Source organism: Uranotaenia lowii, chromosome 3 (genome assembly GCF_029784155.1).
Source record: "Uranotaenia lowii strain MFRU-FL chromosome 3, ASM2978415v1, whole genome shotgun sequence".
In the NCBI taxonomy this organism is placed as follows: Eukaryota; Metazoa; Arthropoda; class Insecta; order Diptera; family Culicidae; genus Uranotaenia; species Uranotaenia lowii.
The window spans coordinates 325,669,726-325,683,769 of NC_073693.1; the positions used below are offsets into that span (position 1 = coordinate 325,669,726).

At 33.7% G+C, this 14,044-nt stretch overlaps 1 protein-coding gene across 1 annotated transcript in view; it reads left to right on the top strand.

Moving 5' to 3' along the window:
• Positions 1–14,044, top strand: part of LOC129756387 (neuropeptide SIFamide receptor-like) — a 51,957-nt gene that overhangs the window by 36,496 nt on the left and 1,417 nt on the right. Inside the window, exons 2-6 of the mRNA XM_055753246.1 lie at positions 8,547–9,040; positions 9,458–9,639; positions 12,292–12,436; positions 12,554–12,665; positions 12,791–12,991. Coding sequence (XP_055609221.1) covers positions 8,766–9,040; positions 9,458–9,639; positions 12,292–12,436; positions 12,554–12,665; positions 12,791–12,991 — 915 coding nt within the window. The 5' untranslated portion in view covers positions 8,547–8,765. The remainder of the gene's footprint in view (positions 1–8,546; positions 9,041–9,457; positions 9,640–12,291; positions 12,437–12,553; positions 12,666–12,790; positions 12,992–14,044) is intronic.

Consider the following 14,044-nt stretch of genomic DNA (forward strand, 5'->3'; position numbering starts at 1 on the left):
TCTGGATTCGGAATTCAAATTCAGAATTCTTAACCTAAATTCTGATACTGCATTCTGAATCCTGACTTCTAGTTCCAATTTTTTTTTATTTACAAATGGTTTTATTAAGGCCTTTCACTTCAAAGTTTTTATGTGTCGGGGGTATTTTCCCTAACTTTGGGTTAGTAAGAGAGGGTTAATTTCAAATTTTGAGTCTAAATTTAGAATCCGAAATCTGGATTCTGAATATAATGATTCATTTTGAATCTAAATTCTAATTCTTTATCCAGGTTCTTAATCTAGAATAATTCTGATTCCTCAACATTTGAACGGAACCTTTTTTTTATAGTCTTTCAATAGCTAGTAAATGGAAAATCTATCAAACTTCTTGTGACAGCTGGCAAATCTTCCACTTCCAAAAGTCAAGTTGATTTATACGATTTACTACCGCCGAATTTTGTCCTTTTTATTCGAGCAAGTAATCCATCTTAGTGTCAATACCTTGGCAGGTTGTAACGAGACCATTTGTACGCGCTTTATTCCGGTAAGGGCTGAATGCAATGTGTGGAAGCAAACAGATAAATTTCCTTTTGCTCGTTTCGCTTTTCTGTTTGCCAAACACATTCCGGACGCGCACGAAAACATTGATATTGGTCTGGGTCGGTCGAAAACGTGTCTTTTTGCCATATACATAAAATCCTACCCAAAAACGGGCTCCCGGGGAATCGAAAGCACACACGTAGTAGCTAGTACCCGTAACATCTAGCCCACGTGGGTTTGCCGAAAATTTTGGCGGCATTGAATTCCGGCCGCCGAATATCTTCCCAGAACTTTAAGGCGTTCCTCGTTGTGTAGCTAAGCCCAGCTGAGAAAATAACTTCCTTCCGTTTAAAACGCAAAAGAGCACTGAAATGGAAACTTATTACAATCGAGCCGCAACGGGCTGATAAAATCTTTTCACCGGAATTTTGGTGGTTTCCTGTTGCTTGTTTGTGCTCAATGAAAATGTCGTCCCGATTCAGATAGGACATCCGGCTTTGTCTGGTTTTGAAGTCCAATCGAATGAACGGCTTGAGCCAATCGTTTTGCTGCCAACCAAGTTTTGAAAAGCTTTGATGGCTCTAGCCGGCGGCTAAAAAAGCGATACGATTGTTTTCTTTTTATCAAGTTCAGCATTTGATTATTTAAAAGTCGTAAGATTCCAATGCTTATGATATACACAAAGCCAAAGCTTAAGGTCGGTAGCCCGATGGCACCTCAAATCACCAATTTAATCCTTCAAAAAACCTCCAAACGTCAGCGCCACTTCCTTCTAGTCCACGCAGTAGAAAAAAAACACATCCCTTTTTTTTAAGAAGCCCAAATTTTCCCACCACAGGAAGCTTCCCAGAGCTTTGCTCCGCAAAGGCGTATCAAGAACCATACACCAAGAGTGCTTTTCCGGCAATTTCCCAACAACCGCTGCGTAAATTTAATTCATTATGTGGCACGCTGAAGACGGTTCTTCTTCCATCTTACAGTGCGCAAAGTGGGCCAAAGTTCCGAAAAATTGTCCCACTTTCCCTCTTATTTCGGAAAAATGTCATCAGATTTTTCTTGATTTTCAACCAACTGTACTCCACTTAAAGCTTGGTGTACCGAAAGGCTGAGGTTTGATGCCTAAAACGATGGTTTGATTGGGAGAAATTGGGCACTCAGCCATTGATAGCCTTTTTGCGAGATCCCCTCAAGATCCACTTTTCACTGGGTGTGTGTGCTGCGTAGAAAACATAAAGTTTAGTATTACACGAGAAACATTCCTCCCAAGATGATTCCGGGTGGTGTAAATGATTTCGGCCGAGTACACCAGGCAGAAGTGACAGATCATATGAGCGTAAAATTAGTGAAAGATGGTTATTCCGGTTCATCGGAATGTTGGGGGTTGTAATGGAATCATGCTTCCGATATTTTTACAATTTTCCCAAAACTTTGAACATGGAAGATACTTCAAATTTGTTTGGAGCTTGCAATGAGACAGGCGTGGAAGATTTTCTTTTTACAGAGCACACTTACTAAAATAATTGAAAAATTACCTAACATCTTCGAATAAATTTACGCCTTACTTTATTATCAGAAAAAATCATTCGTTGTCCCTTTCCAAGAGCCTCTCAGTCTCAAGATGAATCTTTAAAGATTAGTAACCTCTCTTCAATTCAGGGTGATCATGATTTTCTTGGTTTTCCAAAAAAAAAAGTCATCAAAACCCGTCATCCGGCGTTAAAACAAAAACAAAAGAAAGGTTCAACGACTTTTATTCTATCTCATTTGATTGTACTGCTCCTCGGAAGGAAAATTGATAAAATCCGTTGGAGGTCAGTTTTTTTTTCTTGATAAACCCTTCCGTTTGACGGACCTGAATGGCAGCAATAAAATCTAAGACAAGTGAGAGAGTTTATCGCTTTTCTCTTTTTTTTTTTTTTTATAAAATGACTTCCGAAAGTCCTTTTGTTGGACCAAAAAAGGAAAAAAAAAAGATTTAGGAAGACATCCTAAATCAATCTGTTTATGTTCGGTCAATCGTTAGGGTATGACGATCAGTCAAGCGGCAAATATCATTCTAAATAACATTTTCATTTGTTTTGAAAGTTGTTTGCGGTCGAAACGAAGTATTTGCTAGAATGGTTTAAAAGTTTTCAGACCGTTTTGTATACTTTCTCAGCATTTTTTTACATATCCATTAGAATTTTCAACATTTTGACAATACAACATCATTCTAAGGTTTTTCATTGTCATTTTTGTCATTTTTGAAATTTGTGAAATTTTTAAAATTTCGATATTTGTGACATTTTGATTTTTTTTTACGTTTTTCACAATTTTGGCTTTTTTACATTTTTAATATTTTTTACATTTTTGACATTTTTGACATTTTTAACATTTTTAACATTTTTGACATTTTTGACATTTTTGACATTTTTGACATTTTTGTCATTTTTGACATTTTTGACATTTTTGACATTTTTGACATTTTTGACATTTTTGACATTTTTGACATTTTTGACATTTTTGACATTTTTGACATTTTTGACATTTTTGACATTTTTGACATTTTTGACATTTTTGACATTTTTGACATTTTTGACATTTTTGACATTTTTGACATTTTTGACATTTTTGACATTTTTGACATTTTTGACATTTTTGACATTTTTGACATTTTTGACATTTTTGACATTTTTGACATTTTTGACATTTTTGACATTTTTGACATTTTTGACATTTTTGACATTTTTGACATTTTTGACATTTTTGACAATTTTGGCATTTTTGACATTTTTGACATTTTTGACATTTGTGTCATTTTGATTTTTTTTTTTTCGTTTTTCACAATTTTGGCATTTTTGACATTTTTGACATTTTTGACATTTTTGACATTTTTGACATTTTTGACATTTTTGACATTTTTGACATTTTTGACATTTTTGACATTTTTGACATTTTTGACATTTTTGACATTTTTGACATTTTTGACATTTTTGACATTTTTGACATTTTTGACATTTTTGACATTTTTGACATTTTTGACATTTTTGACATTTTTGACATTTTTGACATTTTTGACATTTTTGACATTTTTGACATTTTTGACATTTTTGACATTTTTGACATTTTTGACATTTTTGACATTTTTGACATTTTTGACATTTTTTACATTTTTGACATTTTTGACATTTTTGACATTTTTGACATTTTTGACATTTTTGACATTTTTGACATTTTTGACATTTTTGACATTTTTGACATTTTTGACATTTTTGACATTTTTGACATTTTTGACATTTTTGACATTTTTGACATTTTTGACATTTTTGACATTTTTGACATTTTTGACATTTTTGACATTTTTGACATTTTTGATATTTTTGATATTTTTGACATTTTTGACATTTTTGACATTTTTGACATTTTTGACATTTTTGACATTTTTGACATTTTTGACATTTTTGACTTTTTTGACATTTTTGACATTTTTGACATCTTTGACATTTTTGACATTTTTAACAATTTTGACATTTTTGACATTTTTGATATTTTTGACATTTTGACACTTTGGAACTTTTTGACATTTTGGACATTTTAGACATTTTTGATATTTTTGACAATTTTGACGTTTTTGATATTTTTGACATTATTGACATTTTCTACATTTTTGATAATTTTGAAAATTTTAACAATTCTGACAATTTTGACATTTTTGACAATTTTGACAATTTTGACAATTTTGACAATTTTGACAATTTTGACAATTTTGACAATTTTGACAATTTTGACAATTTTGACAATTTTGACAATTTTGACAATTTTGACAATTTTGACAATTTTGACAATTTTGACAATTTTGACAATTTTGACAAATTTGACAAATTTGACAAATTTGACAATTTTGACAATTTTGACAATTTTGACAATTTTGACAATTTTGACAATTTTGACGATTTTGACAATTTTGACAATTTTGACAATTTTGACAATTTTGACAATTTTGACAATTTTGACAATTTTGACAATTTTGACAATTTTGACAATTTTGACAATTTTGACAATTTTGACAATTTTGACAATTTTGACAATTTTGACAATTTTAACAATTTTGACAATTTTGACAATTTTGACAATTTGACAATTTTGACAATTTTGACAATTTTGACAATTTTGACAATTTTGACAATTTTGACAATTTTGACAATTTTGACAATTTTGACAATTTTGACAATTTTGACAATTTTGACAATTTTGACAATTTTGACAATTTTGACAATTTTGACAATTTTGACAATTTTGACAATTTTGACAATTTTGACAATTTTGACAATTTTGACAATTTTGACAATTTTGACAATTTTGACAATTTTGACAATTTTGACAAATTTGACAATTTTGACAATTTTGACAATTTTGACAATTTTGACAATTTTGACAATTTTGACAATTTTGACAATTTTGACAATTTTGACAATTTTGACAATTTTGACAATTTTGACAATTTTGACAATTTTGACAATTTTGACAATTTTGACAATTTTGACAATTTTGACAATTTTGACAATTTTGACAATTTTGATAATTTTGACAATTTTGACAATTGTGACAATTTCGACAATTTTGACAATTTTGACAATTTTTGACAATTTTGACAATATTGACAATTTTGACAATTTTGACAATTTTGACAATTTTGACAATTTTGACAATTTTGACAATTTTGACAATTTGGACAATTTTGACAATTTTGATAATTTTGACAATTGTGACAATTTCGACAATTTTGACAATTTTGACAATTTTTGACAATTTTGACAATATTGACAATTTTGACAATTTGGACAATTTTGACAATTTTGACAATTTTGACAATTTTGACAATTTTGACAATTTTGACAATTTTGACAATTTTGACAATTTTGACAATTTTGACAATTTTGACAATTTTGACAATTTTGACAATTTTGACAATTTTGACAATTTTGACAATTTTGACAATTTTGACAATTTTGACAATTTTGACAATTTTGACAATTTTGACAATTTTGACAATTTTGACAATTTTGACAATTTTGACAATTTTGACAATTTTGACAATTTTGATAATTTTGACAATTTTGACAATTGTGACAATTTTGACAATTTTGACAATTTTGACAATTTTGACAATTTTGACAATTTTGACAATTTTGACAATTTTGACAATTTTGATAATTTTGACAATTTTGACAATTTTGACAATTTTGACAATTTTGACAATTTTGACAATTTTGACAATTTTGACAATTTTGACAATTTTGACAATTTTGACAATTTTGACAATTTTGACAATATTGACAATTTTGACAATTTTGACAATTTTGACAATTTTGACAATTTTGACAATTTTGACAATTTTGACAATTTTGACAATTTTGACAATTTTGACAATTTTGACAATTTTGACAATTTTGACAATTTTGACAATTTTGACAATTTTGATAATTTTGACAATTTTGACAATTGTGACAATTTCGACAATTTTGACAATTTTGACAATTTTTGACAATTTTGACAATATTGACAATTTTGACAATTTTGACAATTTTGACAATTTTGACAATTTTGACAATTTTGACAATTTTGACAATTTGGACAATTTTGACAATTTTGATAATTTTGACAATTGTGACAATTTCGACAATTTTGACAATTTTGACAATTTTTGACAATTTTGACAATATTGACAATTTTGACAATTTGGACAATTTTGACAATTTTGACAATTTTGACAATTTTGACAATTTTGACAATTTTGACAATTTTGACAATTTTGACAATTTTGACAATTTTGACAATTTTGACAATTTGGACAATTTTGACAATTTTGACAATTTTGACAATTTTGACAATTTTGACAATTTTGACAATTTTGACAATTTTGACAATTTTGACAATTTTGACAATTTTGACAATTTTGACAATTTTGACAATTTTGACAATTTTGACAATTTTGACAATTTTGACAATTTTGACAATTTTGACAATTTTGACAATTTTGACAATTTTGACAATTTTGACAATTTTGACAATTTTGACAATTTTGACAATTTTGACAATTTTGACAATTTTGACAATTTTGACAATTTTGACAATTTTGACAATTTTGACAATTTTGACAATTTCGACAATTTCGACAATTTTGACAATTTTGACAATTTTGACAATTTTGACAATTTTGACAATTTTGACAATTTTGACAATTTTGACAATTTTGACAATTTTGACAATTTTGACAATTTTGACAATTTTGACAATTTTGACAATTTTGACAATTTTGACAATTTTGACAATTTTGACAATTTTGACAATTTTGACAATTTTGACAATTTTGACAATTTTGACAATTTTGACAATTTTGACAATTTTGACAATTTTGACAATTTTGACAATTTTGACAATTTTGACAATTTTGACAATTTTGACAATTTTGACAATTTTGACAATTTTGACAATTTTGACAATTTTGACAATTTTGACAATTTTGACAATTTTGACAATTTTGACAATTTTGACAAATTTGACAATTTTGACAATTTTGACAATTTTGACAATTTTGACAATTTTGACAATTTTGACAATTTTGACAATTTTGACAATTTTGACAATTTTGACAATTTTGACAATTTTGACAATTTTGACAATTTTGACAATTTTGACAATTTTGACAATTTTGACAATTTTGACAATTTTGACAATTTTGACAATTTTGACAATTTTGACAATTTTGACAATTTTGACAATTTTGACAATTTTGACAATTTTGACAATTTTGACAATTTTGATAATTTTGACAATTTTGACAATTTTGACAATTTTGACAATTTTGACAATTTTGACAATTTTGACAATTTTGACAATTTCGACAATTTCGACAATTTTGACAATTTTGACAATTTTGACAATTTTGACAATTTTGACAATTTTGACAATTTTGACAATTTTGACAATTTTGACAATTTTGACAATTTTGACAATTTTGACAATTTTGACAATTTTGACAATTTTGACAATTTTGACAATTTTGACAATTTTGACAATTTTGACAATTTTGACAATTTTGACAATTTTGACATTTTTGACATTTTTAACAATTTTGACAATTATGAAAATTTTGACAATTTTGACAATTTTGAAAATTTTGACAATTTTGACATTTTTGACATTTTTAACAATTTTGACAATTATGAAAATTTTGACAATTTTGACAATATTGACATTTTTTTCAGGATGGCTCCAGAAAGTTAATAGATTAATTTATTGCTTTGTAGGAAGTTAATTCACGTACAATTATCGGAAATATTTGAATTTTGTTGAGAAAAATATAAATCGATGAATGTTTACTTCGTAAGCATGAAATAATATAGATACAAAAGTAGACTTTTATATCTCGTGGCTCCAAAGATTTATTGAAAAAAAACCACACATCAATTTGTGTGTCAGTAACATTTTTTTGTTCCTAGATACATTGAAAGGATTTGAAATTTGAATTGTAAAATACAGAATAGTTTTTTTATTTCAAAATTTTCTTATAATGATCCGACTTTTTTTTAAACCGAAAGACAAATTTCACTAAAACCGCTGAAAAAAATTAAAAAACTAAGAGGCATACAGTCGAAAAAAAAATTAAGAAATTTATAAATACAAATAGTTTAGTTTTTTAAAACCATGTTAGCTTTTAAACCGTCAGACAAAAACCAGATAGTATTTTGTGAGGAGTTTTAAAATATTTATTTCTTGGAGGTGGCTCCAGAGAGTATCTTGTGTTTAAAACGATTCGATTGATTCAAACACTTTATTGCTTGTTTCACGTTTTCAACAGCAATATTATGAGCTAAAGTTTTCTTAGAATAGATTTCAATGTAAGGAATGTTGATTAAATTAAACTAATTAATTTGGCGTTTTAACTTTGCTGTCTTACATTGAGAAGATGAAGAAGGAAAATTGTTAAATATTTCGGAACTAATTCCTAAGGCTTAAATTGTTTTTTTTCTAATTTCAATTTTCAGTTCAATTTGTTGTGCAACCTTTTCCCTCGGATTCCTAACGAAGAATTTTCCGCATATTGATCCTAGCTGCCCAAACCCAAGACAACACAGACACAGAATCTGGTAGATAACCGGTTTGTTTATCGGCGCATTTTCATGACCCCTCTGTCGGAAATTGACCCTCGGAAGGCGGCAAAAAATTAGCAAAACCAAATTTGCAGCCTTCTCGTTCCGTGGTCCATGGAAATAATCGATACGCTCAACTGCACGTCCAGTATCAATGCCATTGGTAATTGGACCTGCTTCGTGATCAACTATGGCCAACAGCAGCAGCAGCAACAATCCGTACCGACGATGGGGTCCAGTGGAGAAAGTTTCCTGGGAGCCCGGGGAATTAATCTCAGTTACGATGATTCTCCGGAAATGCCGCTGGACGACAGCCTGGACTATGAGGTGTTGGGATTCGATCCGGCCTATCAGCTGCGGTACGGGTTGATGGGAACTATTTTTCTGAGGTAAGTAAACATTCTGGATGACTTTGATTCTTGCTCTTCCCATCCTTATCAAAAATTTTCGAGCGGGAATTATTCCGGGCGGTTTTTTCATGGACCCAGGGAGAAGTTTTTTCTTTTTGTTAAAGCGAAAAACTTATTATCATGTTAACTGATTTCTAACGAACTTAGGCTTCAAACATGTACCCAGAAATATCTTCATAGTTCCGAATCAAATTGAAAGCTGGATTCGAATGTATTCAAAATCGGCTTCCAAAACATTTCATTTTGATAGACAACTTCAAACCATACCATTTCTAATGAAGAATAACTGTCGGTTATTTGCTACTCTTTTAACTAATTTTTTTTACATCCATTGCAACCGATGCTCGGGAACATATGAGTAACCTTCCGGTTTTTTTTCTCCTTCCTCCTGTGCAGCATCGCGTACAGTCTGATCTTCATCGTCGGTCTCCTAGGGAACATCTCGGTCGTGATAGTCGTCAAGAAGAGCACCATGATGCGTTCCCCAACCAATCGGTTCATCGTCAACCTGGCGTACGCTGATTTATTGGTCAATTTCCTCTGTCTGCCGTTCACGCTGATTGGAAATCTGTATCCGGGTAAGTACACTCCGGCTCAAGGATGTTTCCTTCTAGGATGTGTTTTTTTTTTAAGTTTATTTCTGCCATCAATAATGTCAATTGTAGAAAGGACGAGGTAAATTAAAAATTTACTAGCTTATACTCCGGAACATATCGTAGAGTTCCGTGTCAAATGCTGTGTAAATTATTCTCCCTCAATCAGTCGAGAACGGTTTAAACGGTGCCCCATTTACTCGGGCGATATTCTTCTATCGGAAATATTTATTTAGGTAGCAAGAAGCGTGTGAATAATTCATCATTGTCATCACAAGTGGGGAATCTTCATTTCGAGAGGCTCTCACTCGGAAAAGTCACTAAGAATCATTAATCAATCTTTTCCCGCACACGGTAAGCGACATCCTTTTCCTAAGTTTCGGACAGCTTGAAACATACCTCAAATTTTCTTCCCCACGGACATTAAGCAAAATTAAACTAGAACCAACATTATACTGAAAAATATTCAAAACACGCACTTTTCTTATTTCCATCCCTTTTTTCGGGTAGTTTGATAAATTCATTTAGCTTGTAAGCACCCAGAGTATAGTCCATTAGAAAGGAACGACTCTTTTTCGTATCATCCTTTTTAACTCTTCCCACATCACCCCATGGCGACCGTCAGAATGAGCTCCCTACAAAATAGACACCCTCTTCATCCTTCCGTGAGTGTTGTGTTGAATTATGCTTCGGAATTATGCTCGTTGTAAATTAAAAGATATCGCCATTCGGTGGCAGCTAGTAGCCAGAACTGGCTGCGAGCAATCATGTCTGGTATTTTTAGTGCTATCATAAACTACTTACCGATGTTTTCGAGCACTGATTTCGTCGTTAATCGCTTCTACACCATTTGGTATTCTGTGCGTCTGAACCTCAACCATAAGTAGAACCGGATTTTTTTATTGTCAGAGGGCCAGGTGGTATAAAAAGGTGCCGTAAATTTGACAAGCGAGTACAACAAATGTACTATAAGTGAAAGCATTATTTTGAAAAAAATACAATCTTTTCTCAAAGGTTCAACACTGAATTGGTCTGAAGGAGAGCTACCTTTTCCTTGGGTTTTTTTAACGATGGCATTTGAATTGTTTAACATTTTTTTAATTATATTTAGTTTTTTTTATTTAAAGATTGAAGAAGAAAAATCAAAATACGATTTGAAAGGTTCAAAGAAAAAAAATCTAGTTCTAGTGAAGAACTAAAACATATTTGGGGTAATCAATAGGGGTAAATTCATTCTAAGGAGATTACATACTGGTCCAGGTAATACATAAAACATTAGGCTGACAGACTGACTGACAGACTGACTGACAGACTGACTGACAGACTGACTGACAGACTGACTGACAGACTGACTGACAGACTGACTGACAGACTGACTGACAGACTGACTGACGCACTGATTGACAGACTGACTGACAGACTGACTGACAGACTGACTGACAGACTGACTGACAGACTGACTGACAGACTGACTGACAGACTGACTGACAGACTGACTGACAGACTGACTGACAGACTGACTGACAGACTGACTGACAGACTGACTGACAGACTGACTGACAGACTGACTGACAGACTGACTGACAGACTGACTGACAGACTGACTGACAGACTGACTGACAGACTGACTGACAGACTGACTGACAGACTGACTGACAGACTGACTGACGCACTGATTGACAGACTGACTGACAGACTGACTGACAGACTGACTGACAGACTGACTGACAGACTGACTGACAGACTGACTGACAGACTGACTGACAGACTGACTGACAGACTGACTGACAGACTGACTGACAGACTGACTGACAGACTGACTGACAGACTGACTGACAGACTGACTGACAGACTGACTGACAGACTGACTGACAGACTGACTGACAGACTGACTGACGCACTGACTGACAGACTGACTGACAGACTGACTGACAGACTGACTGACAGACTGACTGGCAGACTGACTGACAGACTGACTGCCAGACTGACTGACAGACTGACTGACAGACTGACTGACAGACTGACTGACAGACTGACTGACAGACTGACTGACAGACTGACTGACAGACTGACTGACAGACTGACTGACAGACTGACTGACAGACTGACTGACTGACAGACTGACTGACAGACTGACTGATAGACTGACTGACAGACTGACTGACAGACTGACTGACAGACTGACTGACTGACAGACTGACTGACAGACTGACTGACAGACTGACTGACAGACTGACTGACAGACTGACTGACAGACTGACACACTGACTGACACACTGACTGACAGGCTGACTGACAGACTGACTGACAGACTGACTGATAGACTGACTGACAGACTGACTGACAGACTGACTGACAGACTGACTGACAGACTCACGTGAGCTATCAAGACCAGTGCAGAAACAGTAACATAGTCATTCGACGAAAGATGTTATGTAGTACGAAATTCAAAAATTTGTTACTGAGAAAATATAGCTTATGCTTGTCTTAAATTCATATCCTAAATTAAAGGTTTAAAATTTGTTTTTATGATGTTTTATGATCACCGTTTCAAATTCAATTTAATTTGGATATACCTAATGTAAATCTCAACATCTTAATTGAATTTTTCCCTAATTCCCCATCTTTTTATTCCAGCATGGATCCTGGGAGTGTTCTTCTGCAAAACGGTTTCCTACTTGCAGGGGGTTTCGGTTTCGGCTTCGGTCAATACCCTGATGGCCATCTCGATAGAACGGTGCGTGGCCATTTCGTTCCCCATATCCGGCACCATCACCACCAGGTAAAGGTCTCGGCTAGATTATAAATTCATCCCGGCACGTGGCTTGTGGACTAAGTACATTTTCGTTTTCTTTTTTTCTTTCTCCCTTCATATTTCCTTTGTGACTTTACCCGGCAGACAGTACCGGGTGATTGTTTCCGTCATCTGGACCATCGCCCTGGGGATCAATCTGCCATGGTTGTTCGTGTTCACCCTGAAACCGATAGGAATTCCCGGAAGTTTGGCACAGGTTCGAATGATTAGACGTTTTAAATAAATTATTTCCCACTTTCTGCCGTTTACTACTCTTTAATTTTTTCTTTTATATTCGCTTTCCAAGAACTATAATTATTTTTTATTTGATTGTCTCTTCAGATTTGCACCGAACTGTGGCCATCGCCGGCATCCGAGAGTTGGTACTTCCTGTTTGCCAACTTGTTCCTGTGCTATCTGGGTCCACTGCTGGTGATATCCGTATGCTATCTCATAATATGGAAAAATGTGGCCTATCGGAACCTGCCACGGGATCTCATCATTAGTCGGAAGAATGAAGTTTTCAACCGCAGCAAGGTGAAGGTGAGTCATTTGGATTGTAACAGTAAAGGGTGATACGGTCAAAATTTGCCAATATCAACTTGACCTATTTCTTTCAATTTTGCATCTAAAAAACCTGAACACCCCTCATTTTGAAAGTGTGTATGTGTGTAGAATGTTGCTCTTATTTTGATTCTGGAATTCACTCTTCAGTTGTCAAAATGCCGTCCAAGGAAGAAGAGCAGCGTATCAACATTTTGTACGCGCATCGCAAAAATCCGAGCTACTCACACGCAAAGCTGGCAAAATCGCTAAAAGTTGCCAAATCAACCGTTACAAATGTAATTAAAATGTTTGGGGAACGTTTGTCGACAGCCAGGAAGTCTGGATCAGGGAAAATCGAAAACCGGAAGCCGCTGAGACGACAAAGAGAGTTGCCGGTAGTTTCAAGCGAAACCCTAACCTCTCTCTCCGAGATGCCGCAAATAAGCTGGGTGTATCGTCTACAACCGTGCATCGAGCCAAAAAACGAGCCGGACTATCGACTTACAAGAAGGTAGTGACTCCAAATCGCGATGATAAACAAAATACGACCGCCAAAGCGCGATCCCGGAGGCTGTACACGACGATGCTGACGAAGTTTGACTGGGTGGTAATGGACGACGAAACCTACGTCAAAGCCGACTACAAGCAGCTTCCGGGACAGGAGTTTTATACGGCAAAAGGAAGAGGAAAGGTAGCAGATATTTTCTATCTGAAAAATCTGGTTTGGCAAGCCATCTGTACCTGTGGCTTGAAAAGCAAGAAATTTACGTTAAAGAGTATTTCAATAAACGTCTGCTGCCTTTCCTGAAGAAACACGGTTGTTCCGTACTGTTTTGGCCGGATTTGGCCTCTTGCCTTTACGGTAAAAAATCCATGGAGTGGTACGCCGCCAACAACGTGCAGGTGGTTCCCAAGGACAAGAACCCTCCCAACACGCCAGAGCTCCGTCTAATTGAAAAATACTGGGCTATGGTCAAGCGGAACCTAAAGAAGACCAAAAAAAAATGCTAAGGACGAGCAGCAATTCAAGGCAAACTGGTTTTCTGCGGC